At 44.0% G+C, this 20,951-nt stretch overlaps 1 protein-coding gene across 1 annotated transcript in view; it reads right to left on the bottom strand.

Moving 5' to 3' along the window:
- Window positions 1-20,951, bottom strand: part of LOC120066430 (protein-methionine sulfoxide oxidase mical3a-like) — a 124,683-nt gene that overhangs the window by 40,685 nt on the left and 63,047 nt on the right. Inside the window, exons 13-21 of the mRNA XM_039017790.1 lie at window positions 19,872-20,074; window positions 19,531-19,649; window positions 19,307-19,378; window positions 18,999-19,181; window positions 9,724-9,910; window positions 8,595-8,689; window positions 8,397-8,490; window positions 4,032-4,227; window positions 3,508-3,764 (exon numbers count right to left, since the gene is read on the bottom strand). Coding sequence (XP_038873718.1) covers window positions 3,508-3,764; window positions 4,032-4,227; window positions 8,397-8,490; window positions 8,595-8,689; window positions 9,724-9,910; window positions 18,999-19,181; window positions 19,307-19,378; window positions 19,531-19,649; window positions 19,872-20,074 — 1,406 coding nt within the window. The remainder of the gene's footprint in view (window positions 1-3,507; window positions 3,765-4,031; window positions 4,228-8,396; window positions 8,491-8,594; window positions 8,690-9,723; window positions 9,911-18,998; window positions 19,182-19,306; window positions 19,379-19,530; window positions 19,650-19,871; window positions 20,075-20,951) is intronic.

The raw sequence follows: 20,951 nt of genomic DNA, 5'->3' as shown, positions 1-20,951 counted from the left end.
TAATATTGTCACCCATCAAGACCATTCTTGATTTAATCTTGTCTTTACATATAGTAAATAATATGTGTGTGAAATTTGGACCATTATCATGCACCTGTCTCGAAACAGGGGCAGCGGGAAAAAAAATACATGTAATCTATCCACTTAAATAGCGAATGGAAGATGCTTTTCCTGTGGTTCAGTTTCATGCCAGCCAGGTAGGCTATACTCCTGTTGTAAAGATAAGCAATGTACTTAATATTTTCTTAACATTAGGAAAGTTGAGAAATAAATGTAGTAGGCTTAGCCTATAGAAAGATGGGATACTCCTCTTTTTAATAGAGGCCATCACTCTGTTTTCTCCCGCAATTGCATAGCCTATAGAAATGTTGCGCAACATGAGCTCATGGGCTCTCATGAAGTGTTTGATTAGATTTCCGATTACATTTGCATTGATGTCAGAGTGATTAGAGGGACAATAGAGTGCAGGGGTACCAGGCAGTTAACAAGTTTGGTAGGTTACTAATGACCATCAGCAGCCTCAGAGCTTGGAGAAGCCTAATTACCGTGACCGGTCACATGGAATTCGACTGTCATCAAGACTCGTGACGCCGGTGTGGCAGTAATACGGTCACCGTAACAGCCCTAGGTTCAACCAAAGAGAGCTGTCCAAGACTCCCTCAAAGCTGTCTAATCTGAACCCTCTCATTTTCTGACCTCAGGGCAGGCAAGAAACTAAAGGTTAAACAAACACTTAAGAAAAAGGCCTTTGGGCGAATATGAAGCATGGAGACAGGAATGAGAAAAGCATATGACTAGGCCTTGGAGAAGTCCATTTCTGGGACAATTATAAAAAGAGATTTGTGGTAAGATGTTCATAGACACGTCATAACATTTACATATATTTGCACACAACAGGCTTTGCAGATAACAAAGGAAAAAAAGAGCATATATTACCATGACATGATTGGTGGTTAGAGACAGACATGCACTGATCCATTTCTGAAAATGCAAACGCTTGCATCAAGAAATTGCAAATCCACAAGGTGTTAACGGCATCCATGTTGAAGTGGAAAAGCAAAAGTATCCCTCCTGTCCAAATGGTCCTTGTGAGATCCATACACTATACAGTATGTTACAAGTTTGTATGTTTTTTTGTGTGTTTGTCAAGAACGAAACCGCCCCAAAAGCTTGAAAAAGGAGTCAGCCCACCTCAGAAACATGCCACTGTTAATATCAGAGGAAAACAAGAATTCCAGAGAAATGACAACTCCACCCACACAAGTCATTACCCATCTAGTGACATCATGCACGCCAGGCAGACCACCATAGGCTTGCAACAGCCCTGGTGAGTGTGGTGTATAGCCCCCCCATAACTTATCTCCTTCTACTCCGATACTTTATAGTATGATCTGACGTACAGGGAAGCGAGGTTGGGTGGTGAGAACTGGTAAAGTGTTGGTCTCTTGTGTTGTATAGTTCCAGCATGCATGCTTGTGAGTGAGTGTCTGTGTGTGCTGCCATGCTATAAGGAAGGTAGAGTAGAATAGAGCTGTAAGCCAAGGTATAGGGATCATCATATATAATGATCACATATATCGCTCTGCACTACCTCCAGACACCGACTCCAACCAGACTCGCACAGCCTCATGACGAGCGGATGTGTTGGCGGGGGCTACATTTAAAACAAACATGGTTGGGACAGGATATTAACAGAACAGACACATGGGAAAGAAATAACAGAACAGAACAAAGCCAAACCAAATGAACAGAATTAATAAACAAAAGGGATAAATAAAGGAAGGAACCCGGGGTGTGATTGGTGACCTTTGATCTGACCAAGTGAAACCTGTGTCTCTCTGTCCATCGGTCACAACCCCAGACCCCTTAACGACAACACTGAGACACAACATTAATGCTAAAAAAAAAGAAAGCAGGACAATCAAAACCACAGATGATTATAGACAAGAGGTTGGTTAGTGTGGGAGGGTTGGTCCTCCTGGCCCAGACACACACAGCAGTAGCCAGTCTGATGAGACACACTGGTCCCCAACTGGGAGACCCACAGTCAGGGAGCCAAGGGGCCAGCCTGGGAAGTGTACCCAGGGATCAGCTCCTCTGGGCTGGGTTACCTGTGGAGGAGGGCTGGGAGGCTGAGGCAGGAGGCCCCTCCGACAGCACGGAAACTCCTCTGATATTCTTAATGACTGTAGGATCCACAGGCTGCAGCACTTGCTGGATCTGCAGGTATCTGGCTGTATGGAGGTGTAGGGGGTGGACCGTATATGGTTGGTGTGTGTGGATTTGAGTTCCATATTGTATGAAGTGTGAGAGAGTCGTTGAGGAATGGGAGTAGGAACACCAAGGGAAACAGACAGGACAGAACGGGAAAAGAGAGGGATAAGAGAGAGAAGGTATAGAGGGGATTTTAGACCAGTAGGAGACAGTACGGTTGAAATATGATCTACCACAGGAAGGAGATGGAGGCTGCATGCAATAGTGTCCTGGAACAACAGTAGCAGCTTTACAGTAAAATATTATAAATCAGAAAGACAAAGTCTCTGCCATGGTAAAACTGTTGACTGACTAAAAAAGGGACACTGAACATGTTCTTAGTAGAAGTGGATTATTACAAAAACAAAGTTGCAAGAAAACAAGTTAATAGGAAGAATGTTAAGGGGTAGAATAAAACGGGTAGTAATATTTCAGCATGAGAATGTAAAACACAGAATTAAAAATAACCGTCCATCTCTATCAAAATTCCACAATTCAAACATTAGCAACACAACACTGCAGTAGAAATCCTGGTAAAAAGAAACAAACCCAACACAAGAGTTAATTAATGAGAAGGTCCCTTCACTCATCGTTAAGTGTGCAAACCCCATCAGCAGGCAGTGGTGCTACCTTTAAATGTACCTGTATCCTCTTCATCTTTGAGGTTCTCCAGCCATACGCCTGACTGGAGTTCCCTCTCCCACGGGCAGTACTCCCCCTCTGCCAGTAGGGGGAGACATGCCCCAAGACAGACAGACAGACAGACAGACAGACAGACAGACAGACAGACAGACAGACAGACAGACAGACAGACAGACAGACAGACAGACAGACAGACAGAGGAAGAAACGAGGACAGGGAGAGGGGGGAGGACACGGAGAAGATGAGGATAACAATGACTTCAGTGACAGGTGAAAGAGGTATACTTTTCTCTAAAAAACAGATTTAGTGAGATAAGAGGACCAATAGTCACAGAGTTGAGATGAAGACAGAATGTTCACATACAAATGAGGAAGACATCATAGGGAAAACACTGACACCAGTTTACTGTAGAACCCACTGACTGAGTGACTAGACAGGCCTGCTACATTCCAAATTGCACATATCATAAAATGTTTTTTTTTTTTAAATCTCATGACAGCATAGCAGCACTCCAACAGGACATCTGAAAACTGAAACTGTAGATAAACTACATACAGTAGACACACTTTGTAAACTTTAAACTGTCACATCATTTTTTTTAAACTATTTTACCATCACTCGATTCCTCCTCATCGTCCTCCTCTTCATCATCTTCCTCCTCCTCCACCTTTAGGTCTCTAACAATTTGAGCCTGAGCCCCGTCCTCTCCCTCGGCCCCTGGGTCGCTGTCGGTCTTCAGCTTAGCATGGAGCTCCACAGCCTCTTTCCAGGGTACCCCTCCCAGGTCTGAGGGGCTGGGGGGCTCCTGCTGCTCCTCCTCATGGTCCTCATCCTCCTGGTCCTCCTCCTCCATGTCAGACTCAGAGCTGCTGTAGGAGTGCAAGAGAGGCAGATGTTAAAGCAGGCAGGGAAGGAGAGGATATATACACACACCAACACTTACTGGCACCGTATATATATCCAATACTTTACAAGCACTGACCATAACCATCACATACCAGCATGCAATATTAAATTATAATTTAAGCATCAGCCACAGTTTGTGTGCATTACAATACATAAGCCTAAATTGGTGAGATTGAACAGTTGCTCCCACTAGCCATGTCCTCGCAGAGTTGAATGTCCCTCTGTCTTACCTGGAGCCCAGCTCTGCGTGTTTGTCCTTGTCCAGCACGCTGCTCAGGTTGTGTTCAGCCAGCGTCTCCTCGGGCACCTCCTCCAGATCCTCCTCCCGCTGCAGAGAGAGACGGTAGTTCTCCAGCTCGATGCGCTCCGGCGTGCCCCGCAGACGCTTAGGCAGGCTGGGCTCCTGCAGCCCGTTGACCTCTGGGACTGGGGTGGATCGTGGAGGGGCAAGGGCGGAGGGGTGTCAGGGAGAGAAAACAGACAGGCTTTCTAAGAATCAGATGGGTAGCATGATTGAGGAGAGGAGCTGGAGGGATACAGCAGTGCAAGAGCCATGCAAGGTGTAGACACTAGGCAGGCTCGGGTATCATTCAAACTGAGGCTATGCTTCTTATCTCCAAGTTTCCACTATACCATCGGACCAGTATACTGTACCTATTGTATAACATTCTAACAACCACATCTTTCCATAATCACGTTTCAGTCTATGTTTCTTCCATGACTATAGTTGAGCACTGATTTATTATCACTCATTTTGTATGAACTGATGTGTGTCATGTTTGAGCCATTTTTATGTTTGTATACACATTTCTTTAGATTCTAGGACAAACAGACAAAACCACACAGTCATTGTAACAATTTATTGCATTCATTGTTTTTCCTACAGTAGCTCACAAATATAATAGATTTATTATATACACTATGATATATATATGTATTATATAATATAAGGTTGGTACTACTTTGCCTTTTTCCCATCCTTTCTAGCAAGTGGTAAAACTGACTGACACTGACAGTCTAATACAGGGATGGGCAACTAGTGTCCAAAATCAGTACCCTGTCGTAATAAACATGGTCAATTTACCCACTGGGGGGCCCCCATTGATTTTGTTTTCACTCTCACTCAGATATCATATTAATATGGCATTAGTCAGGGCACAATACATTGAATTGCAGTAAATTAGCTTAAAAACTGCAAACATTTCTCTCCACCCCATGGCAAAATGTGTAGAATTGCAGGATGGATATGGATGTGGGTATGCAGACCTGAATCGCATTCCCTCATGATGAGTTCAGATTTTTTGTGGCCCCTACCCCCATCAAAGTTGCCCATTCCTGGTCTAGTAGAATCAGTCTAAATTTGAGATGAGATTATACACTTGCATAGGGCACGGCAACACTTAAAAATGTGTCATTTAAAATGATAAATTTAGCTTAAAATAAGATGAGAGAAACTTACCAACAGAAAATGTGCTGTAAGCAATGACCGCATGCAACCCTCACTAAAGCATGGTTTGGTGAGGCAGAGAGTGTGATATTTCATTTGTTTTCATGCAATGGTGCTAGTGGTGACAGTTTGTCAGATTAGTGAAACTGAAGAATGCAGAACTCTAGTATCACAGAGGGACATTTAGAAGACAATAGAGTCTGCATCACAGTCTCATGAGACAATAGATTCATGAGGCAATTAATCCTATTCGACTAACCTCAGTTTTAAAGATGATAGGGATTCCCACAGGTTAGCATGTGTTATGAAATTATCAATGTTAGCCATTAATAAACTATATAAACTAAATAATGTTGACACCCTTTAAATTAGTGGATTTGTCTATTTCAGCCACACCAGTTGCTGACAAGTGTATAAAATCGAGCGCATGGCCATGCAATCTCCATAGCCAAACATTGTCAGTAGAATGGCCTTACTGAAGAGCTCAGTGACTTTCAATGTGGCACCGTCATAGGATGTCACCTTCCCTACAAGTCAGTTGGTCAAACTTCTTCCCTGCTAGGGCTGCCCCAGTCAACTGTAAGTGCTGTTATTGTGAAGTAGAAATTTCTGGGAGCAATAACGGCTCAGTCGCGAAGTGGTAGGCCACAGAAGCTCACAGAACAGGACTGCCGAATGCTGAAGCGCGTAGCGAGTAAAAATTGTCTGTGCTCGGTTGCAACACTACCGTGTTCCAAACTGCCTCTGGAAGCAACGTCAGCACAAGAACTGTTCATTGGGAGCTTCATGAAATGGGTTTCAATGGCCGAGCAGCCGCACACAAGCCCAAGATCACCATGCACAATGCTAAGCTTTGGCTGGAGTGGTGTAAAGCTCACCGCAATTGGAAAAAGTGTTCTCTGGACTGATGAATCACGCTTCACCATAATTGTTTTATTTATTTAACCTTTATTTAACTAGGCAAGTCAGTTAAGAACAAATTCTTATTTACAATGACGGCCTACCCCGACTAAACCCTAACCCGGGCGACACTGGGCCAATTGTGCATCGCCCAATAGGACTCCCAATCACGGCCGGTTGTGATACAGCCTGGAATCAAACCAGAGTCTGTAGTGATGCCTCTAGCACTGAGATGCAGTGCCTTAGACCGCTGCACCACTCGGGAACCCCATCTGGCAGTCCGACGTAAGGAAACTATGTTTGGCTGATGCCAGGCAAACCTACCTGCCTGAATGCATAGTGCCAACTGTAAAGTTTGGTGGAGGAGGAATAATGGTCTGGGGCTGTTTTTCATGGTTCGGGCTAGGCCCATTAGATCCAGTGAAGGGAAATCTTAACGCTACAGCATACAAAGACATTCTAGACGATTCTGTGCTTCCAACTTTGTGGCAACAGTTTGGGGAAGGCCCTTTTCAGTTTCAGCATGACAATGCCCCAGTGCACAAAGCAAGGTCCATACAGAAATGGTTTGTTGAGATCGGTGTGGAAGAACTTGACTGGCCTGCACAGAGCCCTGACCTCAACCCCATCGAACACCTTTGGGATGAATTGGAACGCCGACTGCGAGCCAGGCCTAATCGCCCAACATCAGTGCCCAACCACACTAATGCGTGTGGCTGAATGGAAGCAATTCCCCGCAGCAATGTTCCAACATCAAGTGGAACGCCTTCCCAGAAGAGTACAGACTATTATAGCAGCAAAGTGGGGACCAACTCCGTATTAAATGTACATGATTTTGGAATGAGATGTTTGACGAGCAGGTGTCCACATAATCATGTAGTGTATACGTCATGTTTGCGGCCTCTTATTACCAAGTATAAAAATGTTCTAGTAGATGTGGGATGAATGCCTTATACTTACCTTAAATATAATACTGGCCTAGTAGGCCTACAGATTACTTAATAAAGTAATCTAAGCTACAAACTTCACACTAGATAATTAGCCGTACATTAGATACATCAACCTACACGTTTCATCTGTAGAATCTATATAGTATATGCAAGATAAATGCAGCATTTAGCAAAAGCAGTATAGGTGTTAGAATGCAAAGAGCAGGGTGGGAAGGTAGAGGGATGCAGGAAGACAGACAGGACACCCACTGACGGTACAGTTTGAGAGATGAGGGGCAGGGTGGCTCTCACAAGGGACCAATCACAAGCACTGGTTCAAGCACTAGCTGTCAGCTTCAGGCTACTCTGATAGGAGGGTGAAAAGGTAAAGCTTACAAAGAACCAATCGCAAGCAGTGATACAGGCACGCTCTAGCGAGCAGGTCAAATAGGACAAGGTAAAACTAAGAAAGTCAGAGACCACTACAGGTTACAATCACAATAGAGTTGGGCCTTCGATTAAAGCACAGGCAGGCAAAAGAGCATACTCAACGCATTTGTTGAGTAATATAACATATTTAATATTATAATTAAATTAATATAAATATTACATTTAATGTACAACTATTAATCAATTCAACAGGTTACTGTTAAATTACTTAACTCATTAAATGACTAATAACAAAGTGAGAAAGGGTAAGTAACTACAGTATAATGAAGTCTTAAAAACCCACAGAAGCGAACAGAAGCGAACAGCGGAGGCTCATCATTTTGCCTGACTGTTATTTTAATTTCCCAGCTGAAAGAGATCGAAGAAGATGCACCATTCGTTTAAAATGTAGCTGCCAGCGGGGGCTACTTTATTGACCAAAAGGGGAGGGAATGCTGCATCTTCAAGAAAAAACCAACACACCACAAGCACAGAATCACATCAATAGGACAGCAAGCTATACGAAAGAGGAATAGAGGACGCCAGCTAACATTCACTCAGAGTCATTAGTTTGTGAAGTAAAGCCACAGAGGTCATATAAGGGGAGGGGGATACATTATGTTCTATGGATACTGTAGTACATCATGCTACAGGTCATGCTAGGAGATTGAGCAAGGCGTTGAGGGTGAAACAGCAGAAGAGGTAGATACAGTAGGTATACAGAAGCGGCGAGTTGAGGGAGTTTAGCTCCACCTGGTGATAGGTCCAGGACAGGGTGCGGCGGAGGGTGCGCAGGGGCCCCTCCCCCACCCATCGAGCCTGGGCCAGCGGGGCCAGGCGGTGCAGTGGCACCACAGCTAGAGGTGAGGAAAGTGGGCTAGTGGGGGTACCTGAGGTCTGGCGCTCAGCGGGAGACAGGGATGCCATCTCCCCCCTCCCGGGGGAGTCCACGGTGACCACGGCGGGCAAGGACGCCTGGTTGTCCTGGAGACAGGAGGAGGTGGTCAATACACATCCTACACTTCCTGATTGTCCGACATGACAGATCCAGTGTGTGTGTGTGGGGGGAGGGGATGGGTCAGTAGTACCTTTGCATTGAGCAGAGCACGGAGCGGTGCTGGCCTCTTCCTCTGAGCCTGACCAGACAAGCGGTAACAGTAGTGCGGCTTGCAGTAAAACTTCCCTGCAGGAGGAGACAAAAACAGAGAAATATCAAATCAGCGCAAAACAAAACAACTTTCCAGATCAGCCTGCATTCCCTTCATCTGGCTGTTGTATATTTAGTACGGTGAAAGCCTCTGTGTGTATTAGACTACGCTGTTCATAGATAGACACTATTATTGTCCTCCCTCCCTCCCTCGGTTCCCAGTTGGCATTCTGGAGTCTGCTCTACCAGTGGGATGACTGGGATCACAAACTAAACAAGGAGAAACAGCCACTCCATCATTGCTAACAATCTCCTACTTGTTAAATGAGCACAACAGAGATCTTATGACACCCATAGAGAAAAGGGAATGACATCACAAGACTGTAGCAGGCTTTATGAGGACAACGCAGGACAATCTGATAACTCCTACTGTAACCACAAGGACAAGGCTTGGTATAATTGACCATGCTAACAGTACATGTATGTCTGCCTATGAGTAGGCCAACATGTCAGTCAGCACTTTCTACAGTATGATAAAATTATCAAATTATCCCTGCTGGTCATCTATAAATGTTTGAACATCTTGAAGAACAATCTGGCCTTAATGGCCATGTACTGTTATAATCTCCACCCGGCACAGCCATCAGAGGACTGGCAACCCTTCAGAGCCTGGTTCCTCTCTAGGGTTCTTCCTAGGTTCCTGCCTTTCTAGGGAGTTTTTCCTAGCAACAGTGCTTCTACATCTGAATAGATTGCTGTTTGGGATTTTAGGCTGGTTTCTGTACAGCACTTTGTATCATCTGCTGGTGTAAAAAGGGATTTCTAAATACATGTGATAGATCTGATTGTATGTCAGTAATGTCTGTGCCCTGTTTGAATTTTGTCAAGACAAAACAAAGTGACTGTCATTCAGTGGGGTGTTTTTGTTCACATATCAACAGCGTATGAAAGCTAGATCTGTTCACATGTAACAAACAGATCTGGGACCAGCTTACACTTGTATTGACTGAAAAGCACACTACATTATGATCATTGCGAGTGGTCTAAAGACGCATCTTGGGAGCACGTACCATCCTCCACATCGAAAGCGTAGGATGACAATCTAAGCGTCGTTCCGCAGTAGTCACACTTGAAGCAGCTACGGTGGAAGAACTTGCCCTCGGCACTCAGCCGCTCCATCACGTACACACGCTTCCGGCAGAAGAAGCACACGTCACTGCCCCCGATGTTCTGGGGGAACTCCTTCCTCAGGGAACCCTGTAGAGGAAGAGGGGGAGAGGAGATTAGATCAGGGGCAGGGGAGAGGTGGAGAGCGATGGAGAGAGAGGGTAGGTATTTCCATGAAGCCCCAGCTTCACAACTTAGTGGGGAAATCGAACTGATAGAGAATAATGGAATCAACTGTTCCATTGATATCAAACCATTCACCACCTAGTAGGTCATAACATGGGCCACTAAAACATTTTCAGAAACACCTGAGATTATAGCACATTTTGGATACCACAACAAACGCAAGGTCAACATGTTCCACACACACAGAACACTGGTCACAGAGTTAGTTTCTAAGAAACACACAATTACAAATCGTTCTCTAGAACTAGCAGGAAGTCCTAGTTACACTCATTATCCCCAAACACCACAGCTGCATTCGCAAGCTGGAGTCACTTCACTCTTGGGTCTACAACATGCCTAGTGCCCTACGACACCATTGGCTCTTACCAATTCCACCAATTCCCTCTCGTCAAGTAAGGGCTTGGGTTCCTCCTGAGGTTGAAGCTGATTGGCTATCTGATCAGCCAATAAGCTTACTCCCCCTGTGTACATCTTTAAATATCTCTATCGACGGCAGAGAGAGAAAGAAAGGACAGTAGGATGAGAGAAAGAGACATGGAGGAAAAATTAAGAATGCAAAGGAATGTGAGAGAACGGAACGACATAGTAGTATGAGGAAGAGCGGTAAACTATGACAGGAGGTCTGGTAGTACACTATGTAAGGCACTAAAGAGCACTGGAAAATAACTGATATCATGAGAGGGAAATGAAGCCATGTTTGGTTGATCAAGCTGTGATGTGTCGGCTCACCAATCCAATGAACTGCTTTGAATTAGTGTTTTCAAATATGTGCAAACCAACTGCATAGAACTCTTGAACCCTCATTTACACTAATAGCCATGAGCCACACCACCACATGCAGTGTCTGACAGAAAGGGTGCTTAGAGTTGAACCATTACAACACCAGTGATGTCTACACACCATTACTTTAATGAGGAGCAACAGCTGTTGACTAGCCCTGTGATGCTGAGCAATAAACTGTGGCTATATGCACACACACACACACACACACACACACACACACACACACACACACACACACACACACACACACACACACACACACACACACACACACACACACACACACACACACACACACACACACACACACACACACACACACAGTGTTAATTCTCACGGCGCAACCCTTTGGCTAATAAAACAAGAAACATAATTGGTCAACATGGACACAGGATGTTAGGATCAACTATGTACATTCCAAAGATCAGTGATTCATTGTAATATCTCAAACACACTAACTGTAACCCTAAAATGGCCGGGATTAGATCTACAAAAATCTCTAAATAAAATGTATCCTGCAGAGAGACACAATTTAGGTCAGAGTTAGCATAGTGTAAGCCATATAAAAATATGACATTTAAATATTTCAAAGTATGGATGAGATTTACTGTATACCATGCTGTATTATAATATATCATCTCTGTCAACATGAAGATCAAATTAGGCTGTCCTGAGGGAGAAACACCTGGCAGGGTGTCCTTAAGCACAGTGACCACAACACTGCAATGATGCAGGCCACACCTAAGGGACTGCTAATATCAATCTATTGGAACATACATTATTCATATAGCTATGACTACAGTACATTCTCTTCCACTTTTCACTGTGTCATCACATTTTTCAACACAGCTAGCTGAGCAATATCTTGGACTAAAACGGCACATGTGTTTACACCCATAGAGATGAACCATTCCTGTATGCATTGTCCACATGCTTGTTAGGACACACATCGGAAATCAGTTCAATCACATAACAGAGGCCAGGCAGTGAGTTATTTGGCCCATCTCCCAGAGGCACTGAGTAAGGTAGTGTGTTAGAGTCAGCCCCACTGCAGATCTCCTCAGGAGGGAGAGGGTACCTGTCGGAGAGTTTCAGGGGAGGAGAGGGGGCTCTCTGGGCTATGGCTGCGTGACAGGTGCCACTGTTCTATAAAGAAACGTGAGGGCTTTTTCTTAGGCTCCAGGGGAAAGAAAAAAGAGAGAGGACAATTAAGGCAGGAGGACTTGGCATGAGAACAAAGAGAATAGGCAAAGATGCAAGACAAGCTGATATGGAAATCCCTTGGCTGGGTCATATTCTAATTCTACATAACACGAATGACAGATACTGAGTAAACAATAGGATTAATGGCAGTGTTTTATTTATTGTTTTATTACTCGATCTGACATTAATGACATCTTGTAAAGTAACTAAGGAGATCAGGTCTGTTCTTTTGGTAAAGTCCTCAACTTTGAACCCAGGCCAAGGCTATTGAGAGGTGTGTATCACCTGTGGCTTTGTCTGCTTGCTTTGAAACTGTGAGGCAAGCTGCTCAGCCCTCTCCTGTATACTAAGGCTATGTAACGGCATTTGGTCATCAGAGCGCAGAAGCTCTAGCTCCTGCAGAAGAACACATTATTAGATTCCAAAGAACAGAATAGGACTGGTAAGGAAGAATTTAGCCATGCACAAAGCATCCCATGCTCCACACAAGATCCATATTATTTAACATTTATTTAACCAGGAAAGACCATTGAGGTTAGAAACCTCTTTTGCGAGAGCAACCTGATTGATTGTGATAGAGGTTTTAGCCTTGTGTTCTAGGCTATTTGTGCTTGCTTTAGTGGTTTAAGTGATTTTTATGTGACAGGTTCATCTGACCTATGCATACTAACAAGGGTGCCCTGACTGCTGCGCCTTGACATAACTGATCCACTATTAGCAGATGTCACTCCTCATTTATGATGTACTTGTAAATGCTGCATTGTTGCAAAGCCAATTTCTATTTGCCATGCAGTAGAAACACAGTAGAAAAACAAGTGCAAATTCAGCTTAAGTCAGCTATTGGAGGTTACTGGTTAACAGGGTGGTTACTGGTAGCCTAGCAGTTAAGAGCATTGGGCCAGTAACCAAAAGGTTTCTGGTTCGAATCCTTGAGATGACTAGGTTAAAACATTGTTTGATGTCCCCTTGAACAAGACACTTAACCCTAATTGCTCCTGTAAGTTTCTCTGGATAAGAGTGTCTGCTAAATGACTCAAATGTAAAATGTAGCAGTCTGAGCAGAAATGTTATAATGCAGCTGTCCTTGATGGCAGTAGGTATATCTTATATCATTTAAAATCGAGTCAATCTATCAAAATCAATCTAGTGAGTTTTCCAAGGAGCAGAGATGAGGTAATGTGTTATTGTAGTTCTCCCCAGATAAAAGGGTCTACCTGTCTGAGCGTTTCAGGGGAGGAGAGGGGGCTCTCTGGGCTCTGGCTGCGAGACCGGTGCCACTGTTCCATAAAGAAACGTGAGGGCTTTTTCTTAGGCTCCAGGGGAAGGAGAGGACAGATAAATAATGTAGGACAGTTCAGAAAAGGCAACAGGACTGAGAATGATGGCAATGAGGAATTCGCTTTTAGCTATAGTACAGTAATAAACCAACACCAAAGACACTCAAACTATTTAAAAAAAAGAATAAATCCACAAGGCCTATCACTTACAGATAATGAATTGACTGATTATATAGGGCTCTGTTTTTTCACACAACATGCCATGGTGTTCACCTTTGGTTTCTCAGGTTTACCCTTAAACTTAGCGACTAATCTGGCAGACCTCTCCTGAATGCTAGGGATGTGAATAGGCTCTGGCTCGTCAAGCTGCACGGGTTTCCATTTCTGCAGATTAAACGAAGGTAAGCATTGTGTGTGTTTACAGTCTGTTTGTCCCAAAACATGATAATACTGGTTTGATGCAGTTAGCTGGTATGGTTGGCTTGAGAATTTAAGACAGGCTATGAAATAACAGACCTCTATTGACAACCCACTCTTTCAGGGGGAGTTGGGATATTTAAAGTATTTCCAATTCACACATGCATATTAATACACACTTGTACATGTGTCAAATAGGACAAATATAAGCACCCACCAAATTATTATTTACAAATTGCACACATATCATATAATACTGTATATGAGTCAGCATGCAAGCACTGCTATGGAGATAGAGATCAAACAATAGTGCCCAAACTAAACATATGAAACTAGCCTTGAAATACTGTATACTTACATACTGTAAGTCATCGTCTGCTTACATTTTGTTGATTGTTCCAATCATATTCTGACCACAACAATCCCTTCCATCCCACACAAGCCGTAGAGACACCCAGTCACACACACTCTGCCTGTGTTGTTAGTTCCCTGAGGGTTAGCACTGATCACAGGCCCATTCAACCATGGTTACCCTGTGTGTCAGAAGGGTCTGGTCCTGGGTGGTGTCTCCCTCCTCCATAACTCCTCCATTACAATGCTGAAGAACACACAGACACTTCAAAACTGACAGCTAGGACCATGTTTCTCCGCTCATAAACAAACCACAGCATGGCAACAAGGCCCCCACCTACACGCTGGTCAGCCACAACACAAGAAACCCACTGACGAGAAGAACGGAAACTAAGACTAGATACAGTTTATTTTAGTTACGTTGGAAGTCCTCAAATGAAATGTTATTGTCACATACACATGGTTAGCAGATGTTATTTCAAGTGTAGCAAAATGCTAACGTCTAAAACGTTAATATAGGGAGAGGAAGAAGAGTCACTACATTTAGTTTTCTACTTTGAAGGCACAACTGGATAACTTGTTCGTAAGGTAAGACAAGAGTCAAGACCTGAGAGGATAGAGGTTAGATAAAGGATCAACAAGGCAGAGGACAGGGGAGTGTGTCTGGTCTGGTATGGACTAGACTGGTCACCTGTGAGTGAAGATAGAGTGAGAAGGTGGTGGAAGAGGAGGAGAGCAGAATGGTTTTCTTAGGGCAGCTCCGTGAGCCACAGGTTGACTCTGTACTGATTCTTGGCTTGAGAGTGGAGAGGAGGACAGGCCGTCACTTGCTGGTGTCACTGACGTGCACAATTCCTCCGTTCATCACGTGCACACACAGACACACACCTCTGCACCCTTCAGGTATCATATTGCCTCATCCAAATTCACTTTTGAATTCAGTGAGTCAACAAACATTCACATATTAATATCAATTGAACTAATGATTCACATCCAATAGGCTAAAACAATCATCTGCTACAGTATCACCCTCACACTCATTCTTGTAGCTACCGCTGGCATTCTACCACACTACACACTCAAGCCAACACTGTTTCATCACACACAGGCACACACACTACCCACTGGACGCATGTGAAAATTAAGGCAAATAAACCAAATTTCTTCACATTTACCAACTAATTTACAGTTAAGCAAGCATGAGAGAAATCTGTTTTTTTGTGTTTTTTTTACGGCCACAAAAACCTTTTGGGACGCTCTTGTGAGTGAATGAGAAAAAAGCTAGAGGAATAGCATGATGAGAAAGGTATGAAATACTGTGTTGAGCGAGAGTATACTTATGTGTATGATAGCAAAATGTTTGGAACTTTCAATAAATTCACTAGTTTTCCAGAAATCCTGGTTGGAGGAATCGTGATTTCCTGCTTATTACCTCTTGATTCCGGGAAATCATCCAACTGGGATTTCTAAAAAAACAGGGAATTTATTGAAAGTTCCAAACATTTTGCAACCCTACTTATATGAGTCTGAAGAGCTACTAAAACATGTACACTAATCAGTGAAAATGAGTGTGTGAGATGGAAAAGTGGTATTGGAGAGCCTGTTCCTAGAGAGCTACCTACCCTCCTGAAGGTTTTCACTCAAACCCGTTATAACTAACCGGATTCATCTTATCAACCAGCTAATTATTAGAATGTGGTGCGGTAGATTAGGGTTGGACTGAAAACCTACGGGAGGGTAGCTCTCCAGGAACAGGGCTAGAGACCCCTGGTCTTGATGTTAATGGCTTAACGGTCTGTTAGCTAATTATTTCCAACAAAAATATTTTTCACAACAGACTATTTCCAACCAATTAGCTCAACTGCAGATTAGCTTTCATGGGTCAATCAAGCACAGCTCTGAACTGGCCATTTCACTTAGGGGCTCAAACTGTTAGACTTAGCATATTTAATTTAAAAAGAACTAAACAAAAAAACGACAAAGCAGTTTTGATGATTAGTGCACAAGCGAACTAAGCTAAAACTTTGATGATTAGCACAATGAAGCTAACTGAGCTAAGCTGAAGCGATAGCCTTTGTCTATCAAAGCAGGGGATGTTAGCTAGCTAGTAACTAGCTATGATAGCATGGTTAACTGGTTAGCTGGAGATGGGAGACCGACTAGTAGGCAGGGAGTACTACCGCGTCAGACCAGCTAGCCATACCTGCTCCCCTCTGTTGGGTAGGGTCTGACACTTGAACTTCTCCTTATAGGCAACGCTGAGCTGCTCCTGCTGTTGGGTTTGTTTCTGAGACAACATGGCAGGGGTGGGAGAGGGAGAGGGAGAGGGAGAGGGAGAGGGATAGGGATACGCCACATGAGACAAGAGAGAATATGACATCACGTCACTCACTGTCTGGGACGAACAGCACCCACACACAGCTGCTTATTCTGACACCACACACACGGAACTACTGGTTTCATGACTCCACAGAAAATAAAGCATGCTATGTCTAGGATCGATAACAGTTAACAATCTGAACAGAAGGCAGCTTTCCCCATGTATACTACTGTAAAACACAGCAGAGAGACGGTTGGTTAGGGACATCCAGGGGTTAGACAAGGGTCTAGGGGAGGGAGGTGAAGTGTACACTCTTTACCTGTCTCCATGCAGGGACCAGAGCTAGGCAGACAGACTCCCTGGGGGGGTCCAGGGGGGCAGGAGGTGGGGGAGGGGGCTGCGCCACAAGGAGATCCAGATTGGGCAGAGAATCCCCCTTTGACCAGTTGAAGATCAGTGACAGTTAAAGTGGCCAATAAAAGACCAGGACACAGTGAGCGCAACCAACCATGAGTCAAGGTCATGATTGGAGGAGAGGAGAGGAAGAAGAGAAAAATAGAGAGGGAAGTGAATCATCAGAAGACAGAGCTATGCTGATTGGAAAACAAACTGGGAGCAAAAACCAAAAGTAAATTGTGTGTGTCATAAGAATAGCATGCTGTGTAATGTAATATGACTACAAATGTAGGATGTTCATTTGACCACTCTTTTGTCGCTGAGAATTTTCAAGCAAAGCAGGAAGTGCAAACTTGTAGTGTATTTAAGTTTTAAAAAGGCTTCTAAAGTTTGTAATTTGATATGCCATAATGAAAAATGTTATCAACCCATGCAAACATGTCCATAAATTATAATTCACATAATTTACATTTCCTGTTGCTCCAGGATTATTTTCCTGCTGTAACAAACTGGCTCAAATTAAGATCCTACATCTGGACAATACGGACAAACGCATTACATGGGCTTGCTCCTACCTATCTTTCCGATTTGGTCCTGCCGTACATACGTACACTTCGGTCACAAGACACAGGCCTCCTAATTGTCCCTAGAATTTCTAAGCAAACAGCTGGAGGCAGGGCTTTCTCCTATAGAGCTCCATTTTTATGGAATGGTCTGCCTACCCATGTGAGAGACGTAGACTCGGTCTCAACCTTTAAGTCTTTATTGAAGACTCATCTCTTCAGTGGGTCATATGATTGAATGTAGTCTGGCCCAGGAGTGTGAAGGTGAACGGAAAGGCTCTGGAGCAACGAACCGCCCTTGCTGTCTCTGCCTGGCCGGTTCCCCTCTCTCCACTGGGATTCTCTGCCTCTAACCCTATTACAGGGGCTGAGTTACTGGCTTACTGGTGCTCTTTCATGCCATCCCTAGGAGGGGTGCGTCACTTGAGTGGGTTGAGTCACTGACGTGATCTTCCTGTCTGGGTTGGCGCCCCCCCTTGGGTTGTGCCGTAGCGGAGATCTTTGTGGGCTATACTCGGCCTTGTCTCAGGATGGTAAGTTGGTGGTTGAAGCTATCCCTCTAGTGGTGTGGGGGCTGTGCTTTGGCAAAGTGGGTGGGGTTATATCCTTCCTGTTTGGCCCTGTCCGGGGGTATCATCGGATGGGGCCCCAGTGTCTCTTGACCCCTCCTGTCTCAGCCTCCAGTATTTATGCTGCAGTAGTTTATGTGTCGGGGGGCTAGGGTCAGTGTGTTATATCTTCTCCTGTCTTATCCGGTGTCCTGTGTGAATTTAAGTATGCTCTCTCTAATTCTCTCTTTCTTTCTCTCTATCGGAGAGAGAGAGAAAGAGGGAGTTTTTCCTAGCCACCGTGCTTCTACACGTGCATTGCTTGCTGTTTGGGGTTTTAGGCTGGGTTTCTGTACAGCACTTTGAGATATCAGCTGATGTAAGAAGGGCTATATAAATAAATTTGATTTGAGAATATGACATGCATTATTATTGTACAAACTGGAACTATCTTAGGTTTGTAATTTACTATAGACTTAAGAAAAATAATATGGACACTGTGGCAAAGACATTATCAGCATTTCATGCAAAGAGCTGAAGGGTCAAAGAAGGGGTGAAAAGGTGAAGCCCCGTTGTTTGAAACACGCACACAGACACACTCAGCAGCAGCAGAATCAAATTGAATATTACCACCAGTGGGACTCAACATAAGTAGGGCTTAGCGCCTATAAACCAACTTGTACTGTACAGCCTCTTTGATGGGTCATTTGAAGCTGGTTATTATACCATTAGAAAATATGACATTGATTTACCAATCATATTTCAGATTGTACAAATCTGTGACCAAGAGAGAAACGCTTCTAGTATTGTGCTCAAAGCTCTTGACCTGAGGCAGGCTACTTCTAACGTGTCATCAATTCAATTTACATCAACCGAGTCTTTTGTGTATCAAAGATTGTATCAGATTTCACAATAGCAAAACACACATCCCGAGGAGGAATTTTAGATTTGGCACCACTTGGGAATGCTGCCTGAGAGTTGTCTTTCTATGTCAACAATATTAGCTTGTGTTCCACTAGCCCACAGAGTTTAAAACAGTTTACTCCGTCTCTAGTATCTTCCCCCATCCGGGCAAGCAAGACTACTCCTTCTCCCATCGTTAACACCACCCAGACATAATAAGTCTCTCCATACCTGTCGTTTGAGGCCCTTGGACTCTGCAGGAGCATTCTCCTCAAACTTGGCGAGGAGCTGGGTGGCCATGGACTTGACTTTGTTATGGTTCCCTACAGCTGCTGTCTCTTCCTTCATCTTCCTCTCCGTTAGAGCAGTACTGTTGGACGGCCTGTCATCATGGTTACCCCTCAAAACCTCCTCCTGTTACAAACACATGGACAGTACAAAACCAGAGAATGAGTTTAACCTGAGAGACGTTTCTATCCGTCTGCAAAGCAGAGTTCAACGCCTGAATTATATTTTTAACCCTTGAAAGTTTTACGCACTTCTTCAGAATGGCCAGCCTGGCTAGTCTTCCTCCTCTTCCCCAAACCATCCACATCCTTCTCCTTCTTGTCCTGTTGATCACATAATCACATGTTGTCACTGGTTATTTCAGGCAGACAGCTATTGACTCCTACAGTAGCATTATAAGATGACGATATACACAGCAGTAACACAGTGCTAAAGGGAATGGGACTGCTGAGCTGACAATGATGCATTGGAGGACCTTGGGGTTGCGTTTGCGGGATATGGCGATGCTCTGGCCCAGCTTGCTAAGGAAGGAGATGGGAGACTTAGTGCTGTTGATCAACGCAGCCTTCTCCTCAGGGCTCATGTTTTGGTTATCTGGAAATATAAAATATACAAAATGTAAGGCGTTACACTAGGGTCATGAAAATTATCATTGGATGAGTTCAGGTAGTCCCTCTCTGTTTCTGGTCTGTTTGGTGCATAATATATATTACTGATCACTCAGTGTGTATAACATTTCAACCAATCTTCAACACTCCCCCACCCCCCAAATAAAAACGATATTCATGAAACTAACCAAAGGTGTGCATTACTCACCTCCGGCCCCAGGGGGAACTGTGTCCTTGAACATCTCGTAGAACTGGCTGAGGTACATGACCATGGAGAGCTTGTCGGGCTCTGACACCTGGGACATCTCCTTGCCCGTCATGCAGGGCGAGATTCCAAACTCCCGCTCGGCCACGTCGAATCCCAACTGGTTGTTTTTCTGTTGGTCCCGTTCGTCCAAGGAGTCAAAGTCACTGTGGGGCAGAGAGAGACAGAACGTCTGGGAGTCAAAATGGGAGTCAAAGTCGCCGTGGGCAGAGAGAGACAGAATGTCTGGGAGTCAAAACAACCAGTAACACTGTGAATGTTAACATCACTTGGCTTTCCAAATAAACATGACAAGCACACTAAGCAGGTTCTAATGCGGTGGATGCAGAGGTTGACATTAGCAAGCCACCCCTTTCCTTGTACGGTTAGTGTTGCAGCATCAGCACCATGCTATTAGCAGTGCGGGAAGTCAGTGAGATACCTGGAAATAGAAAATATAGAAAATGTAAGGCATTACACCAGGGTCATATCCATTAAAGTTTTGCAATGGAAAATAGGGATACCTTGAGGGATACCTTCTTGAGCACAAACTTATTTATGAACTCCAATCTGGCTTTAGAACAGCTCATTCCACTGATACTTTCCTTATCCACCTTTTTGACCACAGTATAAGAATATTTTGAAGATAAATACACAACGCAGAGACAGAGGACAAGAGGTCAATAGAGTACGAGAGGATAAAGAGGACGAAAAGTCAATAACGATCAACGGAAATAGTGTTTTTTCTGTAATAGGGGACTAATGAGCAATGAGTCAGAGACATGGGAGGAATGTGTCTATACAGTGAGCCTGAAATAGAAGGGGAACTATACAGGTATGGTCATGTTAGACTTGCAAAAGCTTTTGACACTGTGGACCATGATATTCTCGTGATGAAACTGAAATGTTTGGTTCTAAATGATGTAGCAGTGAATTGGTTTAGGTCTTATCAGACCAACTGAACACAAGTATGTAATGTTGGTGATGTTCTGTCAGAGGTCAAAGAAATATCCTGTGGAGTACAGCAAGGATACATTTTAGGGC

The sequence above is a fragment of the Salvelinus namaycush genome, chromosome 21 (assembly GCF_016432855.1).
Source record: "Salvelinus namaycush isolate Seneca chromosome 21, SaNama_1.0, whole genome shotgun sequence".
Lineage (NCBI taxonomy): Eukaryota > Metazoa > Chordata > Actinopteri > Salmoniformes > Salmonidae > Salvelinus > Salvelinus namaycush.
The sequence above is the reverse complement of the archived record's forward strand: the minus strand, read 5'-3'. Positions and strand labels throughout refer to the sequence as shown.